General features: G+C 38.9%; 1 protein-coding gene across 1 annotated transcript; it reads left to right on the top strand.

Moving 5' to 3' along the window:
* Window positions 1-12,776: 12,776 nt before the first annotated feature.
* On the top strand, window positions 12,777-25,071 carry KBTBD8 (kelch repeat and BTB domain containing 8). The gene is made up of 4 exons (XM_069561848.1): window positions 12,777-12,863; window positions 13,512-13,722; window positions 17,934-19,048; window positions 21,772-25,071. The coding sequence occupies exons 1-4, from the start codon at window positions 12,848-12,850 to the stop codon at window positions 22,233-22,235; spliced, it is 1,806 nt and encodes a 601-aa protein (XP_069417949.1). The 5' UTR covers window positions 12,777-12,847; the 3' UTR covers window positions 22,236-25,071.
* The last annotated feature ends 943 nt before the right edge of the window (window positions 25,072-26,014 follow it).

Raw genomic sequence — 26,014 nt, 5'->3', positions numbered from 1 at the left:
AAATTAAACTTCAACCATAAGCTGAGAATCATGTAATAATTAAAATCATTTTCTTAAGAAATTATTTAGGGTTTCCTCAGTTGTTTTTGAAAGATGTTTATTGCTATTACCGTTAATATTATTATTTTTTTTAGTACAAGAAATAGGCAGAGCTGACAATTTTTAGAATTACAGGGAGATACTGAGCCTTCTGATGAAATTTAGCATACAATGGTATGCTTTTTATGTAACCAAATTGTGTTATGTATTTCTAAAGTGAGTGTTACAATACACTCTTGTGTGACTTTATATTGTAATTTTATTTACCACCATCTTCTTGCTAATACAGTATGACATAAGACTCAAAGTTAAAACTGTCTACCTTTCTGTACTGCTAATTGATATACATGTGTGTACATGTGTAACATCCTTGGCAAGACCTCTCTCCTGCAAGTAATATAAGAGTTTTAGTTTTAACTTTCTTTTATTACTGAAGCTTGAAAACGTGAAAGTGTTAGTCACTCAATCATGTCTTACTCTTTGTGACCCCATGGAATGTGTAGCCTGCCAGACTCCTCTGTCCATGGAATTCTCCAAATAAGAATACTGGAGTGGGTTGCTATTCCCTTCTCCAGGGGATCTTTCCAAGCCAGGAATTGAATCCGGGTCTCCTGCACTGTAGGAAGATTCTTTACATCTGAAACACCAAGGAAGCTCCCATTATTGAACTCTACAGAAAATTAATTCACATTAGCAAAGTATATTATGTTTTGAATAATTGTAACCATACTTTACCACTTTCGGGCTTCTCAGGTGGTGCTCGTGGTAAAGAACCTGCTTGCCAATGCAGGAGATGTAAGAGTCACGGGTTTGATCCCTGGGTCAGCAAGATTCCCTAGAGAAGGGCATGGTGACCCACTGCAGTATTCTTGCCTGGAGAATCCCATGAACAGAGGAGCCCGATGGGCTACAGTCCATGAGGTCACAAAGAGTCGGACAGGCTGAAGTGACTTAGCTTGCATACATGCATTATCACATATACATTATTTTGAATTTATTTGCTTTGACACTGTGTCCTCACATGGAGAAGGAGAGCATTAGCTCTCTGGTGTCTCTCTTTTTCAGGGCACTAAGTCCCATCATGAGGGCCCACTCTCATGAATGCACCTAAACCTGATTACCTCCCAAAGGCTGCATCTCCACATGCCATCATACTAGAGGGAAAGGCTTTGACATAGGAATTTTGGGAAGACACATTTCAGTCCATAGCAGCAATCAATAAGGAGGTCTCCAAGGTCCAATCCACTACAATGAACTATCAGGTCTCATAAGCACTGAGTGCTGATGAAGCATTTTTTTCTACCAACACAAACTGGGACTAGTCAACCAGGAAGCTTCGAGTCCAGTGTTGATAAATCAAAGTCAGATCAGACTAAGTCATTACAAAGAGGCATACGTTTATTGTCACCATCCTGATTAGGTCTCTCCCTCTTTTTTTTTTTTTTCTTATAATGAGAGATATCAGTTGACACTGTGTAGCTAACTCTGGAATCATCCATCATCACTGATAGAAAAATACCCTGAGGAGAGAAACATCATCCCCTTCATTTAACAAAGATGTATTAACAAATAGTGTGTTCCATCATATCCAAATATTCTTTCTTAATGACTCAACTTACCACCTTACTTCTACCAATTTACTTTAAAGAAAAATTCAAAACAATTTTTATTGCCATCTCATTTTAAGATTTTAAACTTTAATAGGAGAACCTCCTTTCTACTCCCATATCTGGGATTTTCTTTGTTTGCCTGCTTGTTTTTTACTTCTTTATTTGAAACAGTGTAAATAAATCTGCAAGAGTAGAACAATACAGTCTTGTAAGTGTTTCACTTTGAATCACCAAAAGGTTAATATTTTGCCACGTTTGCTTTATTCCTGTGTAGGCGTATATACTTTATTTTTAATTGAAGTATAGTTGATTTACGGTGGCATATTAGGTTCATGTATACAGCATAGTGATTCAGTTATATATATGTATGTGTAACTGAAATATATATATGTATATATTTACATATATATTTATACACATTTATACATGTTCTCAGATTCTTTTCCCTTACAGGTTATTACAAAAAAATTGAGTATAGTGCCCTGTGCTATACCATAGGTCCTTGTTGTGTCTGTATACTTTTATACTTATTATTTATGCTAGACCATTTGAAAGTATGTTGCAAGAATCATGACTCTTCACACCTAAAGCTCAAACCTATATTCTCTTGGAAGAAAAGCATTTATGTAACAAAACTCAGTGCATGAAAGGAAGACTATGCTGGCCTCCACCAAGGACAGGTGTGAAAGGGGACAATTTTTTTTAATGAAGATGCATAGCAATTAAATTTCCCCTGGGACTGTAGACACTTGACAATTAAAAGAATTCCAAACTGAATTTAGGCCTGCTCCTTGACGTGAATCATTCAGAAAGTGTTGGGATTGTATTTGCACTACAGGAAATCTAACACAGGAGGAAAAATCAGCAATTTATTGAGTTGGTCCATTCCAAACACTTCCTTAGACTATTTCTGAGACCCCGTGCTGGATGCATTCTTGTAAATGATTGTACTGGCTCCCTCTCAGCCATCAGGATTAACATACTGCTGGGCCAGGGTTTGCTTTTTGATTCACAGATTAACAACCCACAGATCTCCTTTGCCAGGCATCACATCATGGTTCTGGAGCCAATCATTCTACAAGCCTCAGGCTTGAGGCTCAGATGGGGAAACAAACCTTGCCACATTTTGGGATCCAACCTTAAACCCAAATTCTAACACAAGCTGACAGTGGAGAGGTCAAAATTACCTTAGTGTAGTATACTTACAGCTCCTGACCTTGAAGTACCATGACAAATTCCTTCTATTTCCTCCCTTACCTCTGGATTTGTGTCTGACAAAACTTGCCCACAGACTCAGTTAGTACCATGGACTTTTACTACATCTCCTTTCCTTGGTCACTAACCATTGATCATTTCCTGACTCCTCTTACCATGCTAGACTTTTCTTAGAGAAAGGTGCTTCAGGGCAAGAAGGTCTCACCATAGCCCTCACCTTATTATCCACAGTCAGCATCTAATTATGTCATGCCATTCTTTTTTTCTCCCCATTGGGACTAAATCTTGCTTAATCAAGCTGGCCAATATATCAGTGGCTTTGGTTTCCTTTTCCCAGGTAAAGTAATCTTAGCAGCTGCTAGTTAATTTCAAAATCAGATGTGGGGACTTCCTTCGTGGTCTAGTGGCTAAGACTGTGCTCCCAATGCAGGAGGCCTGGATTTGATCCCTGGTCAGGGAACTAGACCCGACATGCTGCAACTAAGGGTTTGCATGCTGCAACTAAAGATCCCCCAAGTCACAACGAAGATGGAAAATCCTGTGTGCCACACTGAATATTTGGTACACCTAAATAAATAAATGATTTTTTAAAAAGTCACATGTACAGATTGCCTCTTATCTGTCAAGTCACTGAGAGTAGCTGCTAGGTTTTGTTTATGCCCTATCACTACAAGCGCCTAGCATAATCTTTGTATGGAATGTTTGTCATTGATGCGGATTTCCAAATATTTCTGGCTTTCTTCCTTTTGAGAATGGTAGAATTGAATGTTCCATTCTATTTGCAATGAGGAGTGGCCACTTGACTTCTCTGGCCACTGAAATGGGAAGGAAAGTGATGCATATTTTTCCAGGTGGAAATTTTAAGAGCCAGTGCACAATTTACCACCCACTTGCTTTCTTTCAGACATGGTGACCATCCCCATTTATGATGGTGGCCACCCATCATTCTGGGTCTCTGAGTGACTACAGTGAGCAGAGATTTCTGCTCACCTCAGTTGGACATACACAACAGTAAAAAATAAAATTTTTGGTGAGTTACACTACTGGAAGTATGGGATTATTTGTTACCACAACATATTTTAGTCTATTCTAAAGTATAGATGCTTCCCTGGTAGCTCAGTGGTAAAAAATTTGTCTGCCAAGCAGGAGATGTGGGTTTAATTCCTGGATCAGGAAGATCCCCTGGAGAAGAGAACAGCAACCCACTCCAGAATTCTTGCCTGGGAAATCCCATGGACAGAGGAGCCTGGCGGGCTATAGTCCAGGGGGTTGCAAAGAGTCTGACATGACTTAGCAACTAAACAACAATACATGCTGGTTTTAATGTCAGCGACATTTGGATTCAGAGCACCCCTCAGGGTGGTTTGGTTTTTCTTCCCTTACCCTTAGCAAGGCTAGAGGTCACTGATGGTGAGAGCTGGGGGAAGAGCTGCATTTCAGGTTCCTGATAAGTTTAACTGTAAGCTGCAAAACTGATGTTCCATGAAGAATAAAAAATTAATTGCCATAATTATCTGGAAAATTAAACTGAATTTTCACTATCACAGTCCTACTACTACTAACAACTAATATTCACTGAGGATTTTCTTCGTGCCCATCAAAGGACTAAATGCTTTCAATAATCTATATAAATTATCTCCTATGTTCCTTATAACTGTAAATGCTATTATTAGCTCAGTTTTAGAGCTGAGGAAGCAAAGGCATCAGGAAGTTATTCATTTGTTTGAGGTCACAGCTAGAATGCGGTTCAACAGGAGTTTCAACTGGGGTAGCCTGATCTCATATCCTGCACTTCTTGACAGCTATGATAACCTACTTCCTAAAGAATGATTCTCTGATTTTCCAGAAAATGAGGTCCTGGTGAATATGCAGACATGTGCCTAACAAGTTAGGGCTACATGTGCTCTAACAAGGAAGCCTTATGAGATGGTTGGAAAAAATGGCCATATATTTGAAACGAGGCGAGATCCTAAACCTGGAACCAAATTGATCAAACCTATGTATATAAGTGAATACATTTCTTTCTGAGGGATGGATTGGGTCATGCAAGGAAGCGGCATGTAAGATACCATTGGGTTTGGGTCACATCTAATGTGGTGAGTGTTATAATTTTGGTTCCAGACCCATAGAAAGAATTCTGCCACAGTTATGAGGCTTGATGTCTTTATCATGTGTGTGTGTGTGCATGTGTGAGTCACTCAGTCACATCTGACTCTTTGTGACCCCATGGACTGTAACTCTCCAGGCTCCTCTGTCCATGGAGTACTTCAGGAAAAAAAAAATTACTGGAGTGGGTAGCCACTCCCATCTCCAGGGGATCTTCCTGACCCAGGGATCAAACTCAGGTCTCCTGCATTGCAGGCAAAGTCTTTACTGTCTGAGCCACCAGGGAAGCCTGTCTCTATCATAGTAACCTGTTTATCTTCAAGATTTAAATCTAGCAAAGTGGCTTATCTCCAGAGATGGTCACAAAGGAACCATACCTCCCAGGTATTCAAGTCCTCATTCCATATGAATCTCACTCTCCTTACAAGATGACCCAGTGAACCCCTGCTGCAATCAAGTGGACCATCCAATTAACAGACTAATGTGGGGTGATTGTTTACCTCACAATTTTCCCTTTAAAGTATTACTCTTTGAGGTCTTTCATATTTTGAGATGCTCTCAATTTATATGAATATGAAACACTTGATGGAGAGACAAGGAGGAGACAGGAGAGAGAATTTCAACTACTGGAAAGTTTTGTACACTTATCTATGTATTAATTCATCCACTGTGTCACTTTCCTATCGCTGCTGTAACAAATTATCACAGATTTAGAGGCTTAAAACAAAACAAATGACCTTACAGTCCTGGATGTCAGAAAACCTGAAACTAACACGTCAGCAGGACAGACTTCCTCATGCAGGCTCTAGGGTAGAATCTACTACCTTGCCTTGCTAACTTCTCCAGCCTGCCTGCATTCCTTGGCTTATGCTCCTGAGTAATCTTGAAAGCACATCACTCATCCTCAGCTTCTGTCATCACATCTCCTTGTTCTGGCGTTGACCCCTTTTTCTCCTCTTTTAAGGACCCTTGTGAATATACTGAGTCCACCTGGATAATCCAGGGTCATCTTCCCATCTTGAAATTCTTAATTTAAGCACATCTCCAAAGTCTCTTGGAGAAGGAAATGGCAACGCACTCTAGTACTCTTGCCTGGAAAATCCCATGGATGGAGGAGCCTGGTAGGTTACAGACCACGGGTTCTCTAAGACTCGGCACAACTGAGCAACTTCACTTTCACTTTTCACTTTCATGCATTGGAGAAGGAAATGGCAACCCACTCCAGTATTGTTGCCTAGAGAGTCCCAGGGATGGAGGAGCCTTGTGGGCTGCCGTCCATGGGGTCGCACAGAGTCAGACACGACTGAAGCGACTTAGCAGCAGCAGCAGCCAAAGTCTCTTGTGCTTTATAAGGTAACACATTCACAGATTCTAGGGCTCAAAACATGGACGTCTTTGGGCAGCCACTATTCTGTCTACTATTCCCATTCACCATTTGACATATTCACTTATGCTATTAATTATGTGAACACTTATTTGACACCTAACATACATCAGACAGTAAGCTAGTTGATGGGGATATAAAGAAGAAGGATTGACCAGATGCACAAAAGCAACATACACAGACCTTAAAACACAGTACTGATTGAAAAAAGTAAGATATTAAGGAGATCCATAGCACAATACCATTATATAAAGTGCATAAAACAACAATCAGAATTTACAAGAACAGATGCAAACAGAAGGACCCACATCAAACCATCACAATGGCTGTATACGAAGTAGGAGAGGATGGGATTAGAGGATGTGGGGAGGGGTAAAGAAAGCAGGACATCTGTAACACAAGAGATGGGGCTTCTGGGCCAAAGACACTAGTTTGTTATGAACACAAGAGATGATTAACTCAAATCCTTGCAATGAATATTTAAAAGGAAGATAAACAAAACAGCTTTAAATGATAAACATAGTAGATCAATATAAAGTGTAATAGAACTGTTAACAAAGCAGGAGGGCCCAGAACAGAGAGCATATTGTACTACAGTGGTTCTCAACTGGGGATGGTTTTCCCAAGGGACATTTGACCACCTCTGGGGACATTTTTGGTTGTCAAGTCCTCATGGAAGGTACTGCTGGCATCTGGTGCATAGAGACCATGGATACTGGTGAGAGCATTTGATAATGCACAGGACAGAATCCCCCTGCCCTCCACCACCAAAAATTTATCTGCTGGAAAATATGGATAGTGCCAAGATTAAGAAATCCTGTGGTAGAACAAGCAGAAATAAAAATTAAATATCTCTGAAATTACTGTGGCATGCTAGCAGATTTGCTTTCTAAATATTTGATTCTTTTAGGGATTAAAGTACCATCAGCTCTTCACCCTTTGCGTTTTCTCTGCTGTGTTTAATACACTTCTTTCCTAATACCTTATGCCTATTCTCCATGAATTTCTGTTCCTATGGCTACGTGCTGAAGACACTGATGTTTCTTTTCTTTACATTTTCCAGTGATACCATGAGCTTAAAAATTTATCATAACCGAGGTTAGAAAGAAGCAGTAATCACTGATTAATTCTATCAGTCCCATTTGGGTTATAAGATAATCTTCATACAAGGAAGGGTGTTGATGTATCACATTTTGACAGTGGCTTTGGCTCTCTCAATCATTCTAAGTTTAAATATTGTAACTGAAGGGTCCAGTAGAGTAATTCTGTTCAAGGTTTCCAGTTTTTCACTCAGTTATATAGTAGAATAGTAAGTTATGATCAGCTTAACAAATATCAACGGTTAATATGGTTTTTCCAGTAGTCATGTATGGATGTGAGAGTTGGATTGTGAAGAAAGCTGAGAGCCAAAGAATTGATGGTTTTGAACTGTGGTGGTGGTGAAGACTCTTGAGAGTCCCTTGGACTGCAGGGAGATCCAACCAGTCCATTCTGAATGAGATCAGCCCTGGGATTTCTTTGGCAGGAATGATGCTGAAGCTGAAACTCCAGTACTTTGGCCACCTCATGCAAAGAGTTGACTCATTGGAAAAGACTCTGATACTGGGAGGGATTGGGGGCAGGAGGAGAAGGGGGCAACAGAGGATGAGATGGCTGGATGGTATCACTGACTTGATGGACATGAATCTGAGTGAATTCCAAGAGTTGATGATGGACAGGGAGGCCTGGCGTGCTGCGATTCATGGGGTCGCAAAGAGTCGGACACGACTGAGCTACTGAACTGAACTGAACTGAATCATGAATACATATGATATATAATTATATGTGATTAACCATATACACGTAATTATATATATGGTTAATCATTCATATATATGTAATTTGGCTTCCCTGGTGGCTCAGACAGTAAAGAATCCACCTACAATGCAGGAGACATGGGTTTAATCCCTGGGTCAGGATGATCCCCTAGAGAAGGAAATGGCAACCCACTCCAGGATTCTTGCCTGGGAAATCACAACAACAGAGGAGCCTGGTGGGCTACAGTCTGGGGAGTCACAAAGAGTTGGACACAGCTGAGTACATATGCACACGTATATCACATTATATCATTTACATCTATCTATCCATCCATCCATATTTAAGCCTTAGTCTACTCAAGCTCCTATAACAGAATACCATAGACTGGGTGGTTTCTAAACAACAGAAATTCATTTCTCACAATTCTGGAGGCTGGAAAATCAAAGCTCAAGGCAATGGTGGGTTTGGTTTCCAGTGAGGACTTGCTTCCTGGTGCACAGATGTCTGTCTTCTCACTGTGTCCTCACACGGTGAAATGTCTTTGGGGGTCTTTTTTATAAGGGCACTAATTTCTTTCATGAGAGCTTCACCCTCATAATCTAATCCCCTCCCAAAGGCCCTGCCTCCAAATACTATCACATTGGAGATCAGGTTTCCACATCAATTTTGCAGAGACACACCCACTGTCTCTATCTGTACTATCTTTATCTCTATCATCGACACATACTGTTTCTGGTATCAGGAACACTGCTTTATACAGTGTCTGCTCAGAATGCAGGTTCAGGTGAAAGATGGAGATGATAAGTATTCTTGAGGAACTTGACTATCCCAGCTGCTACTTTTAGTGCTTCCCTGGTGGCTCAGCTGGTAAAGAATCTGCCTGCAATGCAGGAGACCTGGGTTGGGAAGATCCCTTGATTGAGATCCCTTGGAGAAGGGAATGGCTACTCACTCCAGAATTCTTGCTTGGAGAACTCCATGGAAGAAGAGCCTGGCAGGCTGTAGCCCATGGGGTCACAAACAATTCCCCCCCCCTTTTTCTCACATATATGCTACATTTCAAATACTTAAAAGACAAATTAATATGATTTAACATCTTGCAGTATGATCAAATTCAGTGATTTACAAAATGCAGTCTTCTAGTTACTATCATGTTGAGTCCTCACATCACCTTAGATGGAATAAAAATTAAAATACAATAAAGGTTCCTAATGTTCAATCAGTAAACCTCATGCTACTATCTATTTAAAGTTTTGTATTTCAAAGAAAGTAAATAATATACAATATGTAAGGTTCTAGAAATTACCCCCCAATCTCTTTCAATGTGTAATATTATATCAAATTTATATTCAAATAATCACTTTTATATTCAAATAATAAAATTGAAAATATAATTATTTGAAAAATTATATTCAAATAATCACTTTGTTACTGCACTTGAGGCAGTAATCCAGCCACAGCAGTCTTCAGCAAGGAAAATGTCTTTTGTTGTAGCCATTTGTTAAAAAGTAGAAGTCACAGGAATTCTCTGTTTTCCTTTTAAGTTGCTCTGGTCAATTTCATAGCCTGAATCAAAACTGAATAGGGAAACTGGAAAATTGCAGAAGAGATTTGCAGAAGTGAAGTACTATTCTCTTTTACACTTTCTTCATCAGAGTTACTATCATTCTTGTGTTATGTGGACTGAATTGTCCACATAACAATTATTATGGACAGGAGGACAGGAGCCTGGGTACACCTGATAATTGCTAAGTCATTCTCTTAAAGTAGAAGCAGAGGGAAAAAAAAAACAACAACAAGGCGACTGTGCAATTTTCTTATTTTCCAGATTTGCAGCTTTCCTTTCATCTCTGTCAGAATGTAAATGTGAAGACTTTTCAACTCTCAAACAACTGTGGTTAGAGCAATCTCCTTTGCCTTCAGTTCCTAGGTAACAAATAATAAAGTAATAATGCTCTAAATTTCTAATTTGAAATAAATATATGTCCTTCAACTATTCTGTTTGCTTTTTCAATTTTCATCTTCACTAAAATTTACTTTAAACTCTAACTATTTGAGAAGATTGCTTCAGAGGACAAGTCAGTACTTAATACATAAAGAAGAAAACGGGTTTACCCTTGCTGCTGCCTTTCTAGATTGGCAATGAGTTCTTCTTAAATTTCAAATCAGAGCTATTTGAAAATAAAGCTCTAGTCTTTGGCTACTTAATATCAATCCTGAAACAAAAAAATCTCCTTTGTGTTCTTACAGATCACTGAGAATAACTACTATGGGACTACTGACTCGATTTTGACATTTTCCCCACTTATTCTGTATTTTTCAAAAGTGCCTTTTGAATGATGATGGACTCTACCAGGTAATGCCATTTGCCCAAGAGGATGAAGTTTATTTACAGTGTCATATAAATGGCAACCTTGTAATTAGAAATCTTCATTTTTTCTCTATTTATATTTAAATCGACTTTTGCTTTTTGTATTCTGCCCACCTCCAAATTTAGAAATTCCTGTGGCTCAAAGAATCAGAAAACTTTAAAAAATGAAAAAATAATATTGCCAAATCTATTTCTTAGTTAAGTGAAAATTAAATGAAGAAGCAAATTGGCCAAATTTCTGAAACCTTAAACAGGTGGCTACCAAAAACCAAACTCAAACAATAAAACCCCTATTTCAACAGGCTTGAAAAGGTTGAAAGGTAAAATACAAAACACCCAATTAAATCTGATTCAGATAACAAGTGATATTTTACTGTAGCTCCCCAATACTGTGCCTTCTGTGTTTTTATTCCCTGAATTTGGCAACCCTAAGGACTGATGTCATTTCTTTTGTGTTAGTTGCTCAGTTGTATCCAGCTCTTTGTGACCCCATGGACTGTAGCCTGCCAGGCTCCTCTTTCCATGGGATTCTCCAGGCAGTAATATTGGAGTGGGTTGCCATTCCCTTCTCCAGGGGATCTTCCCAACCCAGGGATCGAACCCAGGTCTCCCGCTTTGTAGTCAGACTCTTTACTGTCAGAGCCACCAGGTAAGCCATTAATATTGTGAGTGAAATTCCCACTATTTCCATAAGGTAGAAAGCAACAATGTTTGGCTCATAAAAAAATGGAAATTTAAAGTCTTGAATAACAGAAGTTAAATCAGTTTCATTCATGCAGAACTGTGTATATAGGGTTATCAATGTCCACATATCCCAGTCCCAGAGAAACACCAATTCTTGTTAACCTGCACAGAATTATAATACTTTGAGCTCTAAATTATTCAGCCGACCTTGTAGGACAGAATTGTATTGTTTTTCCTCATTCTCTCTGTTCCACAATTACAACTTAAATTCCGAGATCCTTCATCAGGAGATTCAACTATTTGGTCTTTTCAGGGTTAGAAAAGCTGTGGTCAGGCACTAACTATACATCATCCAAAACTTCCTTCCTATTCACTGGCAAGACTTCCTTACAAGTCAAATATTTGGAAATAGCATTTCCAATGGTAGCTCATTTGTGCCTTACATTTATTTTTCAAATATTAACTACCTATAATGTGCCAGGCACCCTGTTAGATGCTAGAATTACAGGAGAAGAAAATCAAAACATGTCAACAGTAAAAACATTTTTGTTTTCTTTCAAAAGGCTTGCTGCCTATGAGGCAGCTAGAAAAGGAATTATTATTCACTCATTACAGGTGAAGGAGCTAAGTGACCAAGAATAAAATGGTCTTATCTAAAGGTCCCACATTAAGGATAGAGCGAGGGAGTCAATAATCGTCCCTCGTTTCAGGCTCAGGGCACTTTTCAGATTTCTTCAAAGGAAAATCCAGACTACTTAGTATCTTCACCACTCAATTTACCAGGAGCAAAAAGGAAAGCGTCTTGAATCCCTCTGTAATGTTCATGCACTCTTAAAAGTGGAACAGGTGTTCCCCGGGTGCTCAAGAAAACCAACGCATTGAGTGGGAGTTAAAGATCCTGAGCAGCGGTTGTAACCATACCAATTAATCTGTGGCAACCGCAGCACTCAGCCAAGTCGATGCTGTTTCAATTGGGTGTCACAGGTGACTCATCAAAGATGGCTTGCTTTCTGGCCTCCTGATATTTTTCTTAGGGGTGAGGTGTCAGGTTTCCTTCCCATTTTTGGACAACAGCTCTCTTGTCCATTTCCAAATTTTTCTGGTTTCACAGCCCTCACGTGGACCCCCGCTTTCGTACCGGAAGCTAGTCATTGGCAGGAGGTTTAGGAAACGAAGAACGAGGAGGGGAAAAAAAAAAAAAAAAAAGAACCGGGGGCCTGGAGAGAGGCCTAAAATGGGGAAATTTGCACTTCAAGAGCTTTCCCTACCCCAGCCTCTCAGAATGACAGTTCTCCTCAGCCAGAAGACTACCTCTTCCGGCAGGCGCTGCGCGCCCCACAGACACAGGCTGGCGGGCTCCCTGCTCTCCACCTCCACCCAAAACAGCCAATAGAAATTCCGAGCTTGGGCCTCCGCCCTACACGGACCACGCGGGAGCGGGGGCAATAAAACTACATTTCCCGGCGTGCCGGTGCGCTCCTCGTGACCAATAGACCCCCTGATTTCGGAGCCTAGGGGCGGAGCCGGATGCATAGGTCACCCCATTGGCTAGGGACGGCTTAGAAGAGCCGGAACCCGGGAGAGAGAGAAGCGAAATGACATTTCCTCTTTAAATAGCTGGAGCCCGGGCCGCGTCTAGAAATGGCCGCGTCGGCAGGTGGGTCGTGTGGTGGCTAGGGAGGTGTGCAGGGGAGGTGGGCCGGGGGCCAAGTTCGGGCTGCGAGCTTAGGCGGCGGCGATGAGGACTGGGAGAGAAGGATGGAGAGGTGGACAGAGATGAGGAGAGGGAGGATGAATGGCGTGGAGGGAGGTGGGCGGTCCGGCCAGACAGGGATGGGGAGGCCGGGTACCCGCCGCCGCTCCGACCTGTTCGCAAGGCGGTTGAGGAGGCAGTGGCGGCCGCCATCCATCGAGCTTCCCTTGTGAGGCTCCTGCCCTCCGCTTTCAGCTGGGACGTTCTGGCTGTCGGCGGAATCGCCGCAGACACCTCGCCTGTTCTGCCTGCGCGGTCTGTCGGCGAGCACGGGGCTTCGGGCTCGCCGGGCTCCGGGAGAAGCAGGCTGGTGTTTGAACTTGCATCTCACCTCGCTCTTTCCCATATCCTATCTCGCGTTCTCATTGAGGGAGTCTATATACATATGTGTATTTTTGTAGCGGGGAGAAAGCAAGCCAAGCAAACAAACAACCCCCAGCCCCATCCCACAGACAACAACAAAACCAAACAAACACAAAAACAAAAAATAAAACCCGCGACGCCGAAACTGGCCCCGAACTTCTTGTGGTTGTACGATTTTTCTCCTCCTAGATTTAAGTAAGTCTTCCCCAACACCGAATGGAATACCATCTTCAGACACAGCCAGCGATGCCATGGACCCCTTCCATGCTTGCAGTATTCTTAAGCAACTCAAAACAATGTACGATGAAGGACAGCTGACAGACATTGTAGTGGAAGTGGATCACGGGAAAACATTTTCCTGTCATAGAAACGTTCTTGCTGCAATCAGCCCTTATTTCAGGTATGATGTTGGTGGAAACCTCTATTGATGTCTGCACCGAGTCCCCTTTCTCCTTCAGTACTGCCCACTTCATTTTTATATTGAGATGCAACAATGAATGAAACTAACGTATTTGTTTCCTGAGAATAAATAACAGGCCCTATTTTATTAAGCCCCCCTTTAAAAAAAAAAACTGACAGATTCTTCTAGAATTCAGATGACTGGTTTTAAGTCAGTAAATATGGTTTTGTTTGTGTGTTTCAGAAAAATCTAAAATTGCACTGCTCAATATGGCAGCCACTAGCCACATGTGGCTAAACTTCCCTTATCTAAAATTAAACAAAATGAAAAAAAAAACCAGTTCCTCAGGTACACTAACCACATTTAAAGTGCTCAGTAGCCACATGTAGCTAGTGGTTGCCCCACTGTATAGCTCTGAAACAAAACCTTTTCATCACTGAAAGTTTTATTGGACAGTGCTGATCTGGAATTTGTTCCAGAAATTTATCCAGGATTTCTTTACTGCATGTTAACTCTTTTAGAATTTAAAAATTAATAGCCTTTTCTTTTAAAAACAAATTGCCCACTTAATGGACTGTTTTAATCCCATGATAACAGCAGTGAAATAAAAATCAATGAAATACAGTTTGTGTGTGTGTGTTAGGCCCCACACTAGTGACTATTTTTAAGATTTCCAGAAGTATTTTAGAGGTCAGTTTTCATTTTCCTTTTTATTCATCTTTATATATTATAAAACTTTGAAAAGTAAAATTTCAAGAATTGGGTCTAAAAAATAATGTCATACTCTAAGAAAAGATCAGTGATAAAGGCAATTTCCTGTTCAGGTTTAACGGTTTTTTTGTTTGAAGTGCTCACTTTAAGCCTTTTTGTTTTCAAAAATGGTGCATAATTTTCTCAACCACACAGTAAATATATTTTTTCCTTTTGAAGGTGCTTACCTTTATAGGGCATATGGCAGTGTAATGTTCCAGACAGTAGTTTCTGGTTCCTCTTTCTCAGAATACTGGGTTAAATATAGTCACTTCAGTTTGATGTTTGTGATGTAACCATTTAGATTTGCATTGGATAGGCCATTGGACTATTAAGTATTAACCATAACAAGGGTGTGACCTGGAAAGAAAAAAGAAGAAACTGGTATACACAAAAGGTACGAAGTTTGGCCTCTAATGAAAATTGCTGGTGAGATTCAGTTATCTAGGCTATCCATTAGATATGGTTAGGTCATTTATGTGTTTATATATGCTACAGTTATGCTTATCAAGCTCTAGGCAAAGCTCATTTTACCTATGTCACTTTATATAATCTTTATAATCCTATCTCTACACTCTTGTCATTCCCCTTTTACAGTGAAAAAAAACTGAGGCTCAAAGAGGTTAAGTGAACTGCCTAAATCATCTAACTAGTAAGTGGCAGAGGCTGGATTTGAGTCCAGAGCCAGGCTTCTTAGTCAGTGTATAACTTTTAAGGAACAAGAGTGGGTCCTCTTTAAATTTTAATTTACAGAAGTGTTAATTGTATATTAGATTTAAATAGTAAAAATTAAAAAATCAAAACTTTAAAGTGAAAATATTTATATCTCAGTGTAATTTTATTTTCTGGCTTATATCATTTAAATATCATATTTGTTTACAATTAGTTTTGAGGACCTGACAAATCTCTTGGAAAGAAGTATGCTACAATAGATTTTCTTGCTTTCCAAGAAGTTAAGGAAATGCTTGGAAGGCTTTCTAAGCATAAGATAGGCGAAGTCAAATGAAGGTATTTGGCTAGAAGACTCAAGGATTAGGTTCTTCTCACTTGACTAGAGCTTTTTGTACAGAAGTTTCTTGGGCACCAGTGTTGCACCTTATGTGAGATGTAAAAAGTCATACTTAATATTTGCAAATCTTGCATCACTGATGGAAAAAATAGAATAGCTTGCAATCTGCCATGGCTGTTTCCTGATCCCAGAGACTTGTCAGAAATAAAATGTGTATGATTATTAGAAACATATTGCTCAGGATTTTGTGTGAGGAAGTACTCCCACTTTAATTAGAGTTTACATAAAGAAAATGATAGAACAGAGGGGAACTTGCATGTTATACTGCTGTGTGTGAGGCCAGCTTATTCAAGTCAGTAGAGCAGCTCCCTTGATAAAGGGTAACGTGGTAATGTTCTCCTCTGGGATTTAATCTTTGCATAATGAAGGGCTTTCTTCTTCTTTTTAATTGGGACCTATATAACTGAGTTTTTCAGTACCTGAATTGAAAAACCAGCTCATACATTGGAACATTTAGTTTTCAGTCATTCAAGGAAAAAAAAAAAGTGTGCAGGATATTAAACTTAAATTTTGCATAATAGAAGTAAAATTAAGACTCAAAGGATAGTTAACCCAGGTAATAAGCTGGGTCCAGGTACTCCTGTATAACTCCAATATTACATATTGCATTTTTAAATTAATTTCATGTTTTTGATAAAGGTGTTAAAAGTGATCTGAAAATCTTCCCACTCTTTTTTCATAACATCACACTTAATATAGGAGAGGTCTGGATCTGAATAATCAAGTTTATCACCAGTGTTAGGTCAATATCTTCAACAGACATCTATTAAGCATTCTAGGGCATACCATCCTTTTCTCCAGAGGATTTTAAAAGAGCTTTTGACCTTTTTATAAGTTTAAGAACTTAAACTTATAAAAGTTCTATAAATTTTAACAACTTCTTAGAAAGAAACATCAAAGGAGGGAGAAGAAAGGCAAATGATGTTTATAAATGACTAGCACTTTAAATAAAAAGCTAGGCTTTTGACGTCTTAATGGTTTGGCCAAGGAAGTACCGTGCTGTGCTGTGCTTAGTCGCTCATTCTGACTCTGTCCATGGGGATTCTACAGCAAGAATACAGGAGTGGGTTGCCATGCCCTCCTCCAGGGGATCTTCCCAACCCAGGGATCAAACCCAGGTTCTCCCGCATTGCAGGTGGATTCTATACCAGCTGGGAAGCCCAAGAATACTGGAGTGGGTAACCTATCTCTTCTCCAGGGCATCTTCCCCACCCAGGAATCAAACTGGGGTCTCCTGCATTGCAAGTGGATTCTTTACCATCTGAACTACCAGGGAAGCCCTGAAAGTGCCATAAAAGCACATTAAAAAAGAAAAGGTTGGTCTCAAAGACAAGAACCTGGAATTTTTTGAAAACCAACAAAATCAGATTGCAACAAATCGATTAATTCTTAAGTTCTCTTTAGAAGTAGTCATTTTATTAATATTAACCCTACCCAGATCTTTATTTATGGGCTTCTAGGTGGCTCAATGTTAAACAATCCTTCTGTGATGCAGGAGACAGGGCTTCAATCCCTGGGTTGGGAAGATCTCCCAGAGAAGGAAATGGCAACCTACTCCAGTATTCCTGCCTGGGAAATCCCAGGACAAAGGAGCCTGGAGGGCTACAGTCCCTGGGGCCACAAAGAGTCAGGCACAACTGAGCATCAATGAGGCTAACATTTTTATTTATAAATAGATAAAACTATGGTAACTTTGAGAAAATCAAGTATATTTCTTGATTTTCTCAAGCAAAAGTTTTCAAAATATCCAAGGATAACTGATGAATTGATGTGCTTTATATTGTTTATAATGATTAAGGAAGCATTCAAAGGATAAATATTTTAAAAAGGAGTAGGAAGAAAATAAGAACTTCTGAAGAACATCTTATTTTTCTAAGCTAAAATTTTTAAAGATACATTTTGGGCACAGGTTGTCTTGTAAATTTCCACTGGGTCATGAGAAGTTTTATTAGACAGTTTCTATATGCTAATGTGTCACACTGATACCCCATAGGTATTTGTAAACTTTCTGACTTACCTGGTGATTGAAGATCTTAAGTCCCCTAAAGCAACTTGATCAGAAGCCTGGATAGGGCTCCAAGGAAAATAAGGTGTCCTGGAATATGCCTTGCCACTTTTTGATTTGATTTAGTTAGGTATACTCTGCTTTTCTCAGAGTTGGCACAAAGTGGACTGACTGGCCCTGAGAATAGGGTTTCTTTGAGATTAGCCAGATTAAATCCTTCTGCTAGATGATCAACTTTTATCCCTTTCCTGATATTCAGGATATCAGGAAACACATTAGGAAATGTTTTTCAGTTTCAAAAAGTGATCCTTGTGATAACTCTTTACAAACTTGCGACAGTAATTTTTATTTGTAGTGCAGATAAATTCACCACTCTTTCCTTCCTAGATCCATGTTCACTAGCGGCCTTACAGAAAGCACTCAAAAAGAAGTTCGAATTGTTGGTGTTGAAGCCGAGTCGATGGATTTAGTGTTGAACTATGCCTATACCTCCAGAGTTGTTCTGACAGAGGCCAATGTTCAAGCCTTGTTCACTGCAGCTAGCATCTTCCAGATTCCCTCCATCCAAGACCAGTGTGCCAAGTACATGATCAGTCATTTGGACCCACAAAATTCTATCGGGGTCTTCATCTTTGCTGATCATTACGGTCATCAGGAACTTGGAGATCGATCTAAAGAATACATTCGTAAAAAGTTCTTGTGTGTCACCAAAGAACAGGAGTTTCTTCAGCTGACAAAGGACCAACTGATAAGTATCCTAGACAGTGATGATTTAAATGTAGACCGGGAAGAGCATGTTTATGAGAGTATTGTAAGGTGGTTTGAACATGAACAAAATGAAAGAGAAGTGCACCTTCCAGAAATTTTTGCCAAATGCATACGTTTTCCTCTGATGGAAGACACCTTTATAGAGAAAATTCCATCTCAGTTTGCACAGGCTATCGCCAAAAGCTGTGTGGAAAAGGGACCAGCCAGTCCCAATGGCTGTACACAGAGACTTGGAATGACTGCATCGGAAATGATCATATGTTTCGACGCAGCCCACAAACACTCAGGAAAGAAGCAAACAGTGCCTTGTCTAGATATATTCACAGGAAGAGTGTTCAAACTATGCAAACCACCAAATGATCTGAGAGAAGTTGGAATCCTTGTATCACCAGATAATGATATTTACATTGCAGGAGGGTACAGGCCAAGCAGCAGTGAGGTATCCATTGACCATAAGGCCGAAAATGATTTCTGGATGTATGACCATTCCACCAATAGGTGGCTTTCCAAACCGTCCTTGCTTCGAGCCAGAATAGGCTGCAAACTGGTGTACTGCTGTGGTAAGATGTATGCAATCGGAGGGCGTGTCTACGAAGGTGATGGGAGAAACTCACTAAAATCTGTGGAGTGCTATGACAGCAGAGAGAACCGCTGGACTACTGTTTGCGCCATGCCTGTTGCAATGGAGTTTCATAATGCCGTGGAATACAAAGAGAAGATCTATGTTTTACAGGGTAGGTGCCCGAGTGGTTTAAGTTATTTATTGGAGTAGTCTGTTCTTTAAGGGACTAGTGAAGAAAATAAAATTTTCAATCAAAAAAGGCAGGTATTTTCAAGTCCCTAAAATGATCATGTAAGTTTTTTTATGTTCTTACTGTCTTTTGACATCATGTGACATAGTATTTTTGAAAACTTTTTTCCCCATAAATAATAGTTCAGCATTTGAGAAAAACTATTTCTGTTCCATTTTTAAGGCTTTAAACAAGGAATCAAGTTTGATATATAACTTTTTGCAGTTGAATGATATATAATCAAGGGACGGTAGCAAGTATTCTTATGGAACTTACTGGATTAGTTTAAAAGAGAAAAAAAGAACAAAGCCTCAAATGCAGTTGTACTATTCAGTTGCCAAAGAATTTTGTATGAAGTCTTATGATGGCAAAGGTTATGAAACTCACTTACAAAGAGTTTGAAATCACACTGTTCAGGATTTTAATTTCACTGCAGTTAATGTTGTCATCCATAATACAGTGTTTTTAATTTTTTTTCACTGAAAAATTTTGAGATGTCATCTTTTTAACATTATAAGATGAGAGGGATGGTAATATACTTAGCTTAAAAATTTTTGTTTAAACAATTGAAAACTGGTACCTTGGTAAAGATACCAGAAAGAGGAACTGAGTAGCAGTAAATAAGATACTTGATCCAAGGTTCTGATTTGTGCTAATATTTTCCTTGTGTTTGGTTTCTTATTTTAGTTGCTTGAATACCGAATACAGTATTGACAATACCAACATCCTTCTTCTTTTGCATTTCTTAACTGCTTATAGATAAATGCTTTCCTTCACTGCTATTAAAAAAATAAGGAAAGGGGTGCAAGTTCTGTGTAGATACATATGATTTTTTAGTTTTTTTCCCCACTGTAAGTTTTTTTTTTTAATGTTCTTTGCTGTAATCCTTTATTTGACTTATAATTTCTTAGAAATGCCTAAACCCATTTGTTTAAACTTCAGTGTAAAGTTAATTCTCCAGAGAGAGTAAGGAATACTTTCTCGTGCCTCATTTTAGTTGAATGGAAGCCTGGGATGATGTAGGTTTGTTGGTCTTGCCAAAAAATGGAGTATCTGAATGGATGTAAAAATCTATAAAGAATGGTTAGATAGGGCTTCCTAGGGGGCTCAGGTGGTAAAGAATCTGCCTGCAGTCCTGGAGAGCCAGGTTCGATCCCTGGGTTGGGAAGATCCCCCAGAGAAGGGAATGGCTACCCACTCCAGTATTCTTGCCTGGAGAATTCCATGACCTGAGGAGCCTGGTGGGCTATATAGTCCATGGGGCAAAGAGGTGGACACACTCAGGGAGTAACACTTTGACTTATATGGTTGGATAGGTTATATCATTCAACATGATGAAGCTCTCTCTGGCTAAGCAGTTATTTTTTAGTAGAAATAGAATTAATTAGAGGACTCCCAAATGGAATATAAAGGTTGTATATTAATTTAAATACTAAAGCAAAGTAACAGTGAATTAACAGATTTTCAGGGTTGGAATGAACATTATTTAATCAGACTATTTTATATAAGACAAATCTGAGGCACTGAGGGTTTTAATTGCCCATTACTGGTTTTAGTTTATTAAAGTCATCTTTAGCTTTAAAAATCAACTTTTAAAATGTATTATCTTTCCTTCTTATAAGAAATTTGTAGCTAAGTACTACAGGGTAAAAACGTGTTCATTCCTGTTTTCTTTATTACGAATCCTGTTACATTTTAGTCAAAAAGCATAGGGAATATGCAGGCAAAAGCTGAGAGTTTAACAAACTGTTTTATGAAAACCTGGATTTTTTCAGCATTACTTTTATTAGGTAGGCAGTTATATTTATCGATAGGAGTTAACCTAGTTCAAAACAGTTTTCAAGGGGAAGCTCAATTTAGAAGTAGGTACTTCTGATCTAAACAAAGCCTCTTTGTATAAATAAACTTGACATGACTAGTCAGAAGATCATGCCCTACTGTCAGTGGCTACTGGAGTACCATTTAATCTGATCATAAAGGGTTCAGATTTTCATATCAAAGATTTTATTTGATTCTTTCAAATCAAAGATTTTAATGTTATAATTAGCCAAGCTCTTGTAAATCTTTACTAGCTTAATTCTTTTCGACATTTTTACATCGGCAGTGTGACTCAGCACACCTTTTCATGGTCAAAACAGAATGGAAACGGCCTCATAGTCAATTCCCTAAATGATGTATGTGTTTTCTATCTGCTTAAGGCCATATTTTCTCCTCTTGATATTTGTCTTTGCCTTATAGCAACTCTAAAGTAAACACATTAGTGGCCCATAGAAATCTGAACAATTCTATGTACTACCTTATAGTTAAATAACTAGCACATAAATTTATAGTGGCTTATTCATGATTGAACCTATATTCATATTTTGATCTTACTGGCTAACCATTAGTAATAATACTTTTTATAAGAGCTGGCTTTAAATCAATTTTCTGAAACACCCAAATATTTGGATGGAGTAAATGAAACCAAGCTCTTAACCTTTGTACTGCCATCAAGCCAAAGTAACTTCTCACACTTACCAGTTTGAATGCCCCAAATCAGGTTGATTCTAATATTATGTTACGTTGTGCCATGGGATGTAGATGTTTTAAGCTATCTTATATTTAAATCTTCACATTCTTGTTTTCTTTTCTCTCTCTTTTTTTTTTTTCCCCTTTCTCTTTTTTAGGGGAGTTTTTCCTCTTCTATGAGCCTCAGAAAGACTACTGGGGTTTCTTAACCCCCATGACTGTGCCTAGAATCCAGGGCTTAGCAGCTGTATACAAGAACTCTATCTACTACATAGCTGGAACCTGTGGAAATCATCAGCGGATGTTTACTGTAGAAGCCTATGATATTGAGCTCAATAAGTGGACTCGTAAGAAGGACTTTCCATGTGATGAGTCCATAAACCCATACCTTAAACTGGTACTTTTCCAGAATAAGCTCCATTTATTTGTTCGAGCTACTCAAGTGACCGTTGAAGAACATGTCTTCAGAACCAGCAGAAAAAATTCCCTTTACCAGTATGATGATATCACTGACCAATGGATGAAAGTGTATGAGACCCCAGATCGCCTCTGGGACCTTGGCCGGCATTTTGAATGTGCTGTTGCTAAACTGTATCCTCAGTGTCTTCAGAAAGTACTTTAATGAATGGCAGGCCTTAGTGAGCTCACCGGCATCTTGTGCTGGAGGAAACTTAGTCTTTCAGTGATAAGAAGAATTGTTGTCAGTATTTAAGAAAGCTGAAGAGAGTTTACACGTGGAGATGGGTGCTGTTTAAGATGAGTGTAGGGAGGGATTTCTTTTCATCCATGTGATGTTTTCATTTTAGTAAGCAAAAGGTAACAAAGTGCAATTATCAGCATTTTTTTTTTCTGGTATAAAAATAATCACATCATTCTAGAATTGCGTGATGAATAGTCACTGAGATACCAGACGAATTGACAACTATGCACTCTTAGAAGAGCAGTTAGGGTACTATGGATTAGAGACATCCAAAATAGTTTGATGTGACTTTTTATTTTAAATACGGGTAAAAATTTGAGGCAATATCACTAGGACTTTAGCTGTGACCTCTCTGCTACAGAGACGCACTAACTTAGATCCTCATTCTGAATATGTGTATATTTTGTGTACTGTTTTCACGTGTACTGGATTTAAATGTGTTATTAGAGTAGTTTGAAGGAAAAACAAATCAGTCTCAGAAAGAGCTTTTAGTTGGATTGTTTTATATTTCCCATGTTTCTTTAAATTAAGCTAAAGTTTTAAAGTAGTTTTGTGTTGACAATTTTTTCAAGTGCTAACACTGTCTCATTTTTTTTTTTTAATCCCGAGAAGGGCTCAAATTCACAGGTGGCTGGTGCTAGTATAAGTTAACTCATGTGTATAGTTAGGTATATTTCAAATGTCTGAGCCTATGCTTACCTTTCAAATTGGTATGTTAGTTTCATGGCCATTGTACTTGACTTGCTGAACTCTTGTGATTTCACAAGATTCTCTGATTACAGGATGGCAAGCTATGGCTAGTTACTGGTCTAACTGGATTCAATCTGAGAATAGTGAGAAGACTATTGTCCTCATTTTGCACTAACATGGGCCATTTGTCGCCTAACCTCCTTTCCATCCTTACCTGTCCATTCATTATCGGTACAATGAAAGGTAACTTACTTGTCTTCTGCACAGAGCAGAATGTGAAGTTTTAACTCCTACTTTAAAAATTCTGTTTTCCAGAAACATAAAATTCCTGCAATAGTCTCATTTAATGTCTTTTGCATTACCTATGACAATTAAAACCTCATTTAAAAAAAAGTTTTTGCACTTAACAGTTATGAATAGTTTTGCATTGAAAACCTTTGTTCTAACTGCAGGTGACTGAGAAGGAAAAGTGTGAGTGAATAGAACCACAGCATTATAGGTATTAAATCATTTTTCATATTTAACTGATTAATTTCTAACGGAAATACTCACAGAGAGGACAAACCAACTCATGTGTTATACCTAAGGCAGATACTTAGATCAGTAACTTATTTTTACTCTTCCTGGAATAAGTAATAAAGGATATAAGTATAGCCAGAGTCTGTCCTTAACTGGAACATTTTGATTCCCTTAAAGAAACAAACTGGCACGGTTTGTATTAAAAACTCTTGCACAAATTGTAATGTGATACTGTGAAACAAATCAAAAACATTGCCTCTTTGCATCACATACCTCGTTTTTCGGAAACTTTCCAAACTGCTTGTCATAGCCCTCTACAAGTAGGGAACGTTTCCTGAAGTCGAATTGAAAGTGGACAGCGTTTAGAGAATTGACATTTTAAAATCCAGTCTTGGGGAGCTGGGTACGTGCTCTCTTCTTGCTGGCCTTGGTAGTGTGTCTATAGTCTCCTTATTGACTGTCAACTAATCAGCTATTTTTTTTCTTCTCAGTTTTTCTTTCTCTTTGTGCTGTTTTGGGGCTTTTTCTGTGAGCATTTTGAAGCATCTACATCGTGATGCATTGCCAAGGGGAGGAAAAACCAAACTAAACATTACAAGAGATGTTCCCATAATTTATTTTTGAAAGCTTTGTTGCTTCCTGAGACTTCCTGCCGCTTTTTGACAATCTCCTGTATTTATTTAGAACACTGTGTTACTTGAAAACATGACATTAGAACATTAACAATTTACATGTGCCGTGTGATGTATAGGAGTACAATGTACTGTGGTTAATTCTGCAGTCGATTTATTCTATTGATCTGCACAACAGTTGATCCTCTAACAATTGATCCTATAACAGTTTATGTTGAGGGTGTGCTCTAAGGATAGTGTGTCAAAGCCAAGGTTTGGAATTTGCTATGGAAGTATCAATAGAATATATATTGAATTTTGTATGAAAAACTATTTGTTTAAATTATATAGCTGGGATATTTTGCCACTTTTCAGATGATTTCAGAAGAGGTTCTAGAAAACTAGGATTAGTAATATGTGTGGGTCTGTGTTTAGATATTTAAGGTACATTTGCTTAGTATGATGAGAATATAAGTAAAAGGCATAATGGGTACTATAGAATTAAAATAGAAGGTGATAGATGCCAGTCCCACTTGAGCTTTGTTTTTGCATTTGAAGAAAGTATGTAGCACTTTCCTATGTATTTTTTATACATTGAAAACTGGATGTGGTATAACTATGTTATAGGAAAGTAGAAATTGTATTCTTTATTTTCCATCTTTGTTTTCTGTTATCCTACAAAGTTGATGCCTAAGCATCAAGCTGATTTCACTGGTGCATGAGAGAAAGTGGATGTGATCTTGCAAGGAATCAGATTTTCTATGTGAAACAGTTTAAAATGGCATTCGATGTTCTGTGCTCAGGTATGTAGTTAAGTACTGTAGTCCTTTGGGGGCAAATGTGTAGATATTTTTAAACATTTTGCCATAATTGCACAATTTTTTGCATTTTTATCTGATGGCATTGTTTCTTGTAATAAAACTTTTTCTGACTGAAAAGTTCCATTGTCATAAATTGACCTCTGACCTAGTGAGTTTGGAAGAATTAAAACTTGGTGAAAATCATGTAATACCTTTTATCGGGAATCGGAGGAGATTTTCATTTACCAAATGCCTGGTCTCTGGTACAAAATGAACAAGGTAATTCATAATGCTTGAATGATGTTCTTGAAATTCTGAAGCAAGCACACTCATCAGTAGCCCCTTTGTTGAGTGGTTCTGCCCTCAACTCTTGGCGTCCCACTCCTCTCTCTCACAATTCATGTCAACCCATCAGGAAATCCTGTTGCCTCTTCCTTCAAAATATACCTCAACTCTCACCACATATCTCTTGCACCACTATCACCCTAAACTAGCCGACCTTGTCTGCCTTAGTGCTGTGCCACTGAACTGATCTCCTCTCCATCACCTTTGACTCCTTGTAATCTGTTCTGTCCACACAGTAGCCAGAGTGATCCTGTTGAAATGTAAGTCAGATTACTTTCTTCTGCTCGGATCCCAGTGGCTCCCCATCTCCCGTCATGTGAGAGCCACACCCCTTCCTCCCATGATCCATCCCAACCCTACTCTTGGGACTGCATTGCTGTTCCACCTGCTCACTCCATTCCAGCCATGCTGACTGCTGTTCCAAGCCCCTCCAACATCAAGGCCTTTCTCCTTGCTGTGTCTTCTGCTGAGGAAGCCCTGACAACTCACTTATTTCAGTATTAAAACTCTAGACAGGCCTTCCTTGACCACCTTGTGTAAAACAATGCCTTCCAAACTCACCCCCACCCATACCACTAGTCTTTTCCCAATTTATTTTTTATACATCTCCCCCCATTCAAATGTAAGTTCCATGAAGACAAGGGATTTATTTTATTCCTTGTTCACCTCAGACCAGCACCTGGAAACTACAAGGCATTCAAAGTTGTAAAAAACAAATTTTCATTTCAGTCTTAGA

The sequence above is a fragment of the Ovis canadensis genome, chromosome 19 (genome assembly GCF_042477335.2).
Source record: "Ovis canadensis isolate MfBH-ARS-UI-01 breed Bighorn chromosome 19, ARS-UI_OviCan_v2, whole genome shotgun sequence".
NCBI lineage: Eukaryota > Metazoa > Chordata > Mammalia > Artiodactyla > Bovidae > Ovis > Ovis canadensis.
This window is presented reverse-complemented; position numbering and strand designations above follow the sequence as displayed.